The sequence below is a fragment of the Epinephelus fuscoguttatus genome, linkage group LG15 (genome assembly GCF_011397635.1).
Source record: "Epinephelus fuscoguttatus linkage group LG15, E.fuscoguttatus.final_Chr_v1".
NCBI lineage: Eukaryota > Metazoa > Chordata > Actinopteri > Perciformes > Serranidae > Epinephelus > Epinephelus fuscoguttatus.
In genome coordinates, this window is record NC_064766.1 from 22,694,848 (window position 1) to 22,706,009 (window position 11,162).

At 40.7% G+C, this 11,162-nt stretch overlaps 1 protein-coding gene across 2 annotated transcripts in view; it reads right to left on the reverse strand.

The window, feature by feature from the left end:
* The window catches only part of LOC125901563 (unconventional myosin-VIIa-like), a 32,083-nt gene extending 22,226 nt beyond the window's left edge, over positions 1 to 9,857 (reverse strand). Inside the window, exons 1-13 of one of the 2 annotated variants that reach the window (XM_049597249.1) lie at positions 9,750 to 9,857; positions 8,898 to 8,966; positions 8,663 to 8,778; positions 8,433 to 8,560; positions 6,734 to 6,876; positions 6,329 to 6,442; positions 6,073 to 6,226; positions 5,780 to 5,856; positions 3,026 to 3,145; positions 2,500 to 2,642; positions 1,461 to 1,671; positions 1,189 to 1,324; positions 91 to 257 (exon numbers count right to left, since the gene is read on the reverse strand). In XM_049597249.1, the coding sequence (XP_049453206.1) occupies positions 91 to 257; positions 1,189 to 1,324; positions 1,461 to 1,671; positions 2,500 to 2,642; positions 3,026 to 3,145; positions 5,780 to 5,856; positions 6,073 to 6,226; positions 6,329 to 6,442; positions 6,734 to 6,876; positions 8,433 to 8,560; positions 8,663 to 8,700 (1,431 nt within the window). In that variant the 5' untranslated portion in view covers positions 8,701 to 8,778; positions 8,898 to 8,966; positions 9,750 to 9,857. Of the gene's footprint in view, positions 1 to 90; positions 258 to 1,188; positions 1,325 to 1,460; positions 1,672 to 2,499; positions 2,643 to 3,025; positions 3,146 to 5,779; positions 5,857 to 6,072; positions 6,227 to 6,328; positions 6,443 to 6,733; positions 6,877 to 8,432; positions 8,561 to 8,662; positions 8,779 to 8,897; positions 8,967 to 9,749 lie in introns of those variants that run through there. The other variant, XM_049597250.1, reaches the window with a different exon arrangement.
* Positions 9,858 to 11,162: the final 1,305 nt, after the last annotated feature.

The window sequence follows — 11,162 nt, forward strand, 5'->3', positions numbered from 1 at the left end:
AATAAAGATCACACATAAATGTCCATTGAAACAAGAGAATTATATATGAAGCAGTATGAAAGTAAATGACATGAGGTTAGACTTTCATACCCGTAGAGAGCTCTTAGGTGTCATGATGACCTTGGTGTTGTTACTGATCTTCACACCGTTGGTTGAAAGCTCATTCTCAAATATCTGATGAAGCAGCTTATTAGTGGTTGTTTCAACCATCTTGATTATGTCAGGGCTGACGGCATCTCTGTTCTTTTCCAGGAACCCTTAGCAGGAAAGACAGAACAATTCTGAGCACCTCACATCTGGCAGTGAAGGCTAAGTTCTGAATTATTCAACCTGGACTGTTTTCCCTGTTTTCCCATGTTTTTGTGTCTAAGTGACGAATGGAAACAACTATTTTTGAGATTGGTCGAGTATTGAGAGAGAGTGCTACAGCTGGTGAGTCCGGTTGCAATGTAATGAGTCTGGGCATGTTCACACCATTGATATACGTCCACTGAAAGTGTTTGTTTTTGCCACCGACAAGCTCAGATTATTATTTGAAGTATCTGGCAACATTATGAAAAGAATCCCTACAGGGATAGACCTTTTTGTTGAAGAGTAAGATCCTCCCGAAACAGGCCCGAAATCGCCATTGCCAAACCCACCAGACTCCATTGAAATAAACAGTAATTTTAGCGTGTATAGAGCCACAATACTTTCACATCTAACTGGATGCTTTAAGGGTTTATTTCAACCAAACCAGAGTTGGTGATTGCTGGAACAGTGGAAAGACGAACCAAGACAGTTTTTGTGAGTCATATTTTGTTTCTGCAGACTTTAAATGGAGTCTGGTGGGTATGATGATAGAGATTTTGGGGCTGTTTCTGGGAAAACAAATGATCTTACTCTTTAACAAAAAGGTCTATCTCTGTAGGGATCCTTTCCATAAGTTATCAGACACTTAAAATGACAATTTGAGTCTGTCAGTGGCAAAAACAAACACTTTTAGTGGATGTAAATTAATGGTGTACAAATGCCCCAACTGGATAGTTTGCAGCCTTTTTCGTAGCTGTTGCAGCGTTCTCACTCAGTACTGGACCAATTCTAAAAATTGTTGTCTCCATTAGTCACTTAGACACTGAAAATGGGGTCCGGGTTAAAAAAATACTGAAATGAACTTAGTTGGACTTTTCGTGCAATTAGCTTTCCTACCTTTGGAGTCGTAGTGAACCACGCCTGCATAGTGGCGAATCCCAAAGTCCATGTCATGTTCACTTCTGGAGGCGATGTAGCTCTTGTCTTGAAAGTGTAGCTTGTTCATCTTGTTCAGCATAGTGACGTCTGAGCCCTGTGACACACCAAACAATACTTTGAATTTTTTTTTAAAAAGTAAAAATATTTTTTTCAACTGGCAGATTTTTACAGTTAAACCTTAAATGATGTTTATGAATCCATTAAAAAGTAACCCTGGAAAGAACCATCACCTTTGGAAAATGGGTCTCCTCATCGATCAGAGACAGCAGGTTACAGGGTTTCACAGCCAGAACGTCCAGGATGTCCTGATTGTCACAAAATTTGATGTTATTCCACACAATGTCCTCTTTCAGGTACTCTTTCTGCTCCAGCTTGAAGATGTGGGCCACAAAGAACTGCTGCAGCTTCTCATTGGCAAAATTAATGCACAGCTGCTCGAAACTGTAGAAGGACAAAACAACATTAAGGGGAAAGTTCAGATTTTTTTATAAGTGGGACTGTATGAGCTACACCAGAGTTGGTGTATTACATGCAGTAGGTGTCAGTTGGCATGCCCCGAGTTTGGAGAGGCAGCAGGAGTACTGACATGACAGCTAAGCAATGTACTACTGTGGATGGGGACAGCAGCAAACCATAGTTTAGCGACTTGAAAAAGGCCAGTTTAAATGTACTCTATACTGAAAGCATTTTTACTGCTTGACCTTTCCGTCAGACAGGGAAGGCGTTCACAGATTCAGTTCCCCATCTATGCTCTGTTTGAAGCCACCAGACTGTTATTGTGTGACTTTGGTATTTAAAAGGTTTAGTTTGCATTCAAAATTACACAATAATATAGAGTAACTAACTGATTGAGGCAGCGGTAGACCAGCAGCTTCTGTGTTCAGTGATAAAAAATCACTGTTTTTCTCAATGGAGTCTGGCTTAAGAGAGAGTGACATAATGGTTTTAGTTCCCTGTCAGAAACTGCTGCATGACAGCATGGCAAATAGTGAAAATATTGTGTATATATAGCAGACATTTAAAACCAAATTGAATTTTTTGGGTGACTAAAATATGTTTTGTTGCTGCCCCCATCCACAGCAGTACATTGCTTAGCTTCCGTGGTAATACTTTTGCCTGCTCCTCCAAACTCGGGGCATGCCTACTGGCATTTAGTGTACTGTAATACACTGACTATGGATAAGTACCTCGAACGATTCCTTTTAGGTTTACGTAACAGTAGAGTTGTGTTACACTTAGCCTAAAGAGTGTGTGAAGATATGTCCTGACCTGTTTGTGTCGAAGTTCTCAAAGCCGAAGATATCGAGCAGGCCGATGGACAGGAAGGAGGATCTGGAGGTTTTGGCCAACCTTTTGTAGATGACACCGTTGATTTTCCCAACAATCCATATGAACAGCTTATTGTAGATTGCCTGAAAGATCACAAAACACATATAACATTTACATCTCATATTCTGAGCATGAGTAATCAGTCCAAATAAACTGAGGAATATGGAGCACTGAAGTGTGTTTATGACCGGATGTTTTTTGTTCAAATCCCCCTCTCCCCTTACAACTGGTGTATCTAAAAGCTCAGCTTGTGTGTGTTTGTATGTGTTTGTTTGTATAAGTGCAAGAACTTTACTCAGTTATTCTCTCTGCAATCAAAGGTTGAAATCACCTGTTGAACTGGCAAACTTCCTTACAAATTACAGCACGCCACATTTATAGGTTAATGTTCCATTCATTCAGGGTCAGGTTCTAATAAGGAAGTACACGACATTCTGATTTCCCGTCACTATGTCAAAGTCATTACCTTGACAAAGGCGTCTCTACAGTCAGACGCCTGTTCGGAGTTGAGGGGTTTGGTCACCCTCTCTCTGTTGGTCATAAAGGAACGATGGGTCAAACTCGTCGCCAGGGTGGACTTGTCAACCTGAAGAAAACAGACAAGAACTTATTCATTTGAAACTTAAGTATGATTAATCACAAAGAAATTAAAAGTGTGTTTAAACAGTTCTATGAAGAGTTCTATAGGTCAGAAGGTGAACTGGACTTAGATAAAGCAAAAAAAAATCTTTGAACATTTAAATCTCCCTAAGCTTTCAGAAGAAGATATGAGGTATCTGGAACGTCTGATAACACTTGAGGAAGTAAATAAAACAATACAATCCCTGCCTTCGGGGAAAACCCCAGGTATAGATGGGATCCCAAGTGAATTTTACAAGTGGTTTGCAGAGGATCTTGGCCCTGAGATGCTCAAAACATTTAGCTCAGCCATTTTATGGGGCAACTCCCACCTTTGATGACAGAGTCAATAATTACCCTTATATTGAAAAAGGGAAAAGATCCCCTGGAGTGTGGAAGTTATAGGCCTATTAGCCTACTATGCTGTGATGAAGAGCTTTTCACAAAAATCTTTGCAATCAGAACAAACAATGTAATAACTTCCATCATTCATCCAGATCAGGTGGGGCTTGTGAAAGGCAGGACCTCCTCAGATAGTCTCAGACGCTTACTTCATTTAATCTGGAAAGTCAAGGACTTGGATACTCCAACAGCTGCTCTGTCTCTAGATGCAAATAAAGCATTTGATCGTGTTAGCTGGAGCTACCTCATTTCTGCCTTATAAGAATTTGGTTTTGGTTTGGGACTTCAGAGCATTATCAAGCTCATCTATAGCCAGCCTAAATCTATGGTAACAACTAATGGTCTGAGGTCAGAGGCTTTTGTAGCAGGACGAGGGACAAAACAGGGAGACCCACTCTCACCACTTTTGTTTATTATAGCACTGGAACCCCTTGCAGAAGCTATAAGATCAAACAAATCCATCACAGGAATAACAATGGGTGGTCAAGAAAACAAATTATTAATTTTTGCAGATCACATTTTGGCCTTGATCCTCAGAAGTCGGTGCCCGCCATTTTGGAAACTGTCAACTCATTCTCACCCATATCGGGATACATGATCAATTGGAATAAGTCTGAAGTGATGCCACTTTCCAAAAGCTGTTACAAAAGTAATTTTCTAAACTGGAAATTTAAGTGGGTAGCTAAAAATTTAAAATACCTTGGGATCCTTTTGAATCCAGGACTAGTGAATATGATATTGGCTAACTTCAATCCAGTATTGACTAAAATAGAACTTCTACTCAAGGGATGGGATAAATTACAAATATCATTATGGGGGAGAATACAAGCTATAAAAATGGTGATAGCCCCAAAGTTGAACTACCTTTTAAGCATGATTCTGTTAAATAGTGACCATTTTCAAAACCATAGATAAAATGTTCAATCAGTTTATCTGGGGAAAACAACCAAAGGGCGAGAATGAAAATAACAAGACTACAAGCTAAAGTAGAACGTGGGGGTCTGAGACTCCCTAATATGAGGCTCTACCAGGAAGCATCTATAGGGGCCCAGATAACATCCCTCCTCTCAAATAGAAAAAACAAATCTCTATGGGTGAATTTAGAAGAAGAATTAAATGCTCCATTTAAAGCAGCAGACTATCTGAGCCATAGGCCAAAGTTACAAGGACAGAATCCTATAATCTTTAATACAAGGGACATCTGGCACCATATGCACAAGAAAGAAGGATGAGGAGTATCCTCATCATCAGTATGGAATAACCATTTATTAAAAATAAGGGGAAAGGTGTTCTTCTGGCGAGAGTGGCATACTAAAGGAATCGAGCATATCCAGTGTCTCTACCACAACAATGTTTTAAAATCATTTGAAGAATTAAAGGAAACATACAACCTGCATAACAGAGATTTGTGGAAATTCTTACAGCCCAGGGATTGCATGTCTATGGCAGCCCCCAGAGGTGTTGAGATGCCAATCCAATCTCCTATCTCCTCTAAATGTATATTATTAAGTACAACGCCTCACCTTGTGGGTATAATTTATAATCATCTTATTAGTGGGTTTAAGGGTAATACAACAGGCTTAAAGGTTGTGTGGGAAAGAGACTTGGGAATAACTTATGAGGAGGAAGAATGGAGCAGACTGACTGCGGAGATGCTAAGTCCAATGAGAGATGCCAAGTCCAAACTCATCCAGTTTAAAATATTCAATAGACTATACTGGACACCAGTGAGGATGAATAGACTTGGGTTGAGCCAAACAGATAAAAGAGATCTTTACCACATGTTCCTTTACTGCCCCAACTTAACTGCCTACTGGCAGAGGGTTACAGAAAAGATCATAGATAGGGGATTCATTTTATTAATTTTGATTAATTTCATTTTGTTTGTTTGTTTTAATGGTACCATTATATACATTCAAATGAAATCCACATCAACTGTATATTGACTATATGTGTATAGGCGGTGCTCACATTGTCACAGGTCATTTTATTTTTGTCATAATTCAGTGATGTGTAGAGAACCCTCTCACGTAGAGCTGTGTTGGTTTTAGTTATTTTGTGAATGCACGATGTGTACTTGATAACAGGATCTGTTAATGATGTGACAGGTTCGTGTTAACTCAGTCTTCATTCTTACAACATGACGAGAGACGTACAGAGTCATGTTTTGTGTTGACAGCTACTAAATATGAGTGCTCACCTCCAGTATTGATGCTGCGATGCTGAAGTGTTCTGACTTGCTGACATCACTGGTTTCCAAGTTGTTTTGTGTGTTGGCTGGTGGGAACACGAGATCAAATGAAACAACACCAAAAATAGCAGCTCATTCTTTTGCAAAGGCAGGGGAGGTCACATCTAGTGGTGGAATGTATGCTCCCGAACAATTTTGTTCATAATATCAAATTTAATGATTAAATTAAAGGATAAACTAAACAATAATAAAAAAAAAAAAATCTGTGTACAAACTTTTCAGATCAAACTTTGTTCACTCACCCTTGAAGCAGACATTGCCCATGTGTAAAATGGCTGCCAGCAGCTTGAGGATTTCCTGACATTGGCTATCTGAGAAGGTCAGGACTTTCATGGCAGAGTAAATACGCTCGAAGTCTTTAGCATCATCCCTGCCTTCGCACGTGATACAGTTGCCCTGTAGCACAAGAGAGGGGAGGTTTGGATTATTTACTGTCGGTGGATAATTAACCATTTGTTTTGGCCAAGGTGGCAAAATAAGCCGCAGGTATTGTAATACCTTAGAAAGGAATTTGTACTCCTGAGCATCTTGGAGGCTCAAAGTTTTCTTCTGCTCTGCTGTGACTCCGGCCAGCATGCAGTAAAAGATATGGTAGTTTCTCTCCTGCAGGGCCTGAGGTGTCGAAGCAAAACATAAACCATTACTGTTACAAAAAGATAAACTAAAGGTGTTGGCAAGGTGTCACTTTTCACACAGGTGGGTACAAACAAATACAGATTAATTATCTTGTAGCATTTCACATGACTTTATGTATTTTTACTCGTCAGTCCTCGTCACTGCTCTACAGGGCAATGACAGCTTGTTGCCTGTGATAACAGCATGTTTATGTAACCAGCTTTTCTAAGTCTACAGCATAAATCTGCCCCCTGGACAGATAAGAAGACGCACACAGAGCTAACTCACCTGATGGCAGACACGAGACTTTTCCAGAAGATACTGCTCCACGCGAGCACCTTCGATCACTCCGTTCTTATTGAAGAAGATCTCCAGATATTTCCCAAAGCGACTGGAGTTGTCATTGCGGACTGTTGTTGCATTTCCAAACGCTGTATAGTGTGGTGTTAGGGTTTTGACAGACAAAGCAAAAGCAAAGAAAGAATACTCAGAGTCAATATAACAGACAGCAAACAGTCCTGACAGACATTAAGTGAGACAAAATTTAAGGTGAAATAAGACAATAAAAATGCAAGACACAAAATATCAATTTAAATAAGTACTATTCTTAAGAAGAATAAAAGCAATAAAAAGACGACATCACATAAAAGCAATTCTATAAAGATGGGTTTTAAGACATGATTTGAAAGGAGCCAACGATTCTGCGAGCCTTATGTCCTCAGGCAGGTTGTGTTAAACCTGAGGGGCCCTGATGGCAAAAGCACAATCACCTTTACATTTAAATGACCATTTAAGAGATTTAGGGGGACTTAATGGCATCTAGCAGTGAGGATTGCATTTGCAACCGGCTGAAACTTCTCTCGAATTCAGTAAGCGTTCATTGTTCAGGAGGTTTTTCCCAGGAGCCGAATTACCTGCAGAGGTCTCTTCTTCTCCAAAATAAAAGGTCTCAGTGATTTAAACCAGTGAAAAGACTGAATGAAGTAGTTTCACGTTACAAATCAGTGTTTCTCTGATACAGTTTGGCTCATCAGAGACAGGCTGCTGGCCCAGCACCTGCTGATGTGTGCTCACCTTTTTTCTCAGATACTTAAGATCCAGATGTTGAGGATCTTTTTACTAGAAGCCGAATTATTCACAGAGGTCTCTTTCTCTCTAAAACAAACTGACCAGTTGATTTCAACTGGTAAAAACACTAATTAAAGAAGTTTCACATTAAAAAAATTGAGTTTTCTTTCAATGCTCTAGTTGTTCAGAGGCTTCTAACTACAGTGACAAATGCCAAAACATGAATGGCCCTATCTAGAGCCAGTGTTTGGTTTGTTTGTTCTGGGCTACTGTAGAAACATGGTGATGCAACATGGCGGATACAACAATCTCCGTGGATGAGGACCTGCTGCTATGTAGATATAAACAGCTTACTCTAAGGTTACAAAAACAAAATGGTTCTTATTTTCAAGTTATTATACATACAAGAAAACATACTTATGATATTATACTCCATCTCTGATAATATATCCCATAAATCCTACACACAGGACCTTTAAGCCTCAACTCTGAAACAGCCAGAAGGGTCCCCACCTGAGGATCTAAGGCTACGAACGGGCTCATATGGGGTCACCATTGCTGCTACATAGCTTCAGGCCAGACCCAGACAAGCTTTGAAAGTGATCAGCAAAATCTTAAAAATCAAAAACAAACAGGGAGCCAGTGAAGAGAAGCGAGGATTGGGGTGATGTGATGTAATCTGTTAAAACCAGTAAGAAGCCTCGCTGGTGCAATCTGAACTAGTTGGAAGTGACTTTTGGTTTAAGTTACAGTCGTCAAGTCTGGAGAAAATAAGTGTGTAAATGACTTTTTCCAAGTCATTTATATAGTTCTGGAGATAGCTCTTCTTTTTATCTTTTTCTGTGTTTAAACATCCTTCTCTGTTGGGTACGACTGCGTGTCTGGGTGTTTGTGAACTACAGTTGCTCCGGTGTAGTACCTTCCAGTATTGGGTTGGACTCCAGGATCTGCTGTTCAATCTGCTGTTCGGAGCGTTCACCACTGACTGCTGCCAAGTAATGCAGGATCAGCTTAGTGCTCTCTGTCTTCCCCGCTCCTGATTCCCCACTGAGATAAAGACAGAGGACATTAGTAGAGATCTAAATGTAAAACCTGACATTTATTCTATTCAAGGTGACCCAACTGCAACAGGTGAGAGATGATTCAGACCTGATGATGCAGCACTGGTTCCTGAGGTGGCGCATCATGTTACTGTAGCAGGATTCAGCGATGGCAAAGATGTGCGGAGGGAGTTCCCCCAGCTTCCGACCGTGGTACAAACTCACCTGAAGGAGAACAGGATACACACATGAAATAACACTGTAGAGATTCAAAGTTAAATGGTGAATAAAAAAATAGGTGCTACTATTAGTGCATCTGTGATGAATGTTAATAGCAGCCTCACCTGTTCCTTTGAATATAAAGGGAAATCCTGGTACGGGTTCACTGCCACCAGCACAGAGCCTGTGTAGGTCTACAATCAGAAACAAAAACTGAGTAAGAGATTTGAGATTTAGGACTGTTCATTTTGTTTTACCCTGGTTATGAGATACTAGCCCCTTACACAATGGAGGTGAATGGAATTTTTGGACATTTTTCAGTGCTTTGAGCATCTGAAATTCGACAGATTCACCAGCAACATGTGTTCCCAAAAGATGTCCCAGGAGCTCAGGATAATCCACAGTCCTGCTTTAATGGGTAGTAACACCGTACAGTACACTGTTAGGAGTTTTGTTTATGATAAGTAAAGATCATTGACCTTAGTTTGTGTGGATGCCTGCCAAGACGGAACTGCCGACACCCTCTGGTTGGTGTTTTTTCCCTAGGTTATGTATATTAACTTTACCCAATAAAGATTCGAGACCAAAACTATGTAAATAATACAGAGAGTACAGGATTTGTTAGGATGTTTTGGGTTCAGAGAGTTTCCACAGCAAGAATTGTGCATTATCCAGAGGGGGTCCTCCATTGTTTCTAGAAAAACATGTTAGTGTTGAGTCTTTCAAATGTCACATTTTAATATACTGACCTAATAATTGTACTGCTGCAGAAACCTATGAGGCCAGTAACAAAAATCCTCAGGTAAAATTGTGACCTATCTGCACGTCTCAATGTGTCTTTGCAGAAATCATGACCTGGTTACTGAAGATAATCCACAGACCTTGCTTTGAGCAGTTTCATGCAGGAGCTATTTTCTTCCTACCAAACTACACCCGTATCACTGCGCTAAAGGAAGAGTCATCTACTGCTGGCTCACCTGAGTTAGCTAAAGGCCTTTGTCCACATAGCGTTTTTTTCTCTCAGGCCAGCGTCTTTCTTGAGGAAAGAGTGCCCAGTGTCTTTTTTCAGAGCACTCCAACCTTTTTTGCGCGGCTGCTCCGAGCGCTTTAAGTTCAGTTCATGAAGGCGCATGTGACGTCACTGTTGCTTCCTTAGCTAAGCTACTGTCTGCTAACACAGAAAAGACAGTGAAGCTTATTTCTTGGGAGCAGATCGGACAGCGGACACTGGGTGTTGCTGGTGAGTATTGTGCTTTTATCACCATATGCTTTGTAAGCTTGATGTTGACTGTGTGGTCAGTCCTCTGTTAACCTAGCATTGCGTTAGCTACCTAGCTAATGTCAGTGTCAAAATATTGTTGTCATAGAAACATACCCATGGGGAGCACATCATTAAAAAAAAGTGCTGGGAACGTTTTTTTTTATGAAGTGCTCCCCAGCGCCCTGCCATTGCTTTTCTGCTGAAGAAAAAAGCTATGTGGACACAGGCCCTGACGTTAAAGCTCAGCCGAGGAGGACGCCATTAATGTTTACATCTCGTGCTGTCATGAACGCGAGCCTCTCGTCCGTGAGTAGATGCACGCTTCCTTCTGCATGGTGATACAGTTGGCAGGTGTAGTTTGGTAGAAAGAAAATAGTTCCTACATGAAACTGCTCACAACAAGGTCTGTGGATTATCTTGAGTAACCAGGTCATGATTTCTGGAAAGAGACATTGATGTTGAGTTTTTAGCTGAGTGACATTTAGATCCATAATATTTGAGAGAAGGCACACTCACACCAAAACAATCTAGACTGATAAACTGCACCAGAGTTAAGAGGAAATAAATGTGTTTTTGATTTTTGGGGTGAACTGTCCCTTTAAAAATAAGGGTGCCGCAGTGGTCCGGGTTCGAGTCCAGCCTGTGGCCCATTGCTGCATGTCATCCCCGCTCTCTCTCTCTCCCCTTTTCACACTTGGCTGTCCTATCCATTAAAGGCAAAATGCCCCAAAACATATCTTTAAAAAAAGAATAAATAAAAAAATAAGGGTAATGATGACTTCAATTTAAGACTCGTCAAGTAACATTTCAGGTGAAACTGCACTTGCAAAATTTCACCTCATTCACCCCAGTGACAGGTTGGTCATTTTCAAAGACTACAGTTTGTGTGTGATGCGCCTTACATAGATGATGCCACGTTTGTGTCGCAGCAGCAGATTCCTGAGGAGGCCGGCCTCGGTCATGTCTCCCAGTTTGATCATGTCGTCCACACCTTCCACTGATGTCGGGTGCATGATCTTGAGAGATGCCTCCTGCTCCTGGGACAGACTCTGCTCCTGAGAGAGTCAAAGGGAGAAACAAAAGTGTACTTTCAAGATGGATTTCAGGCTGAAAATGATCACAATTCATC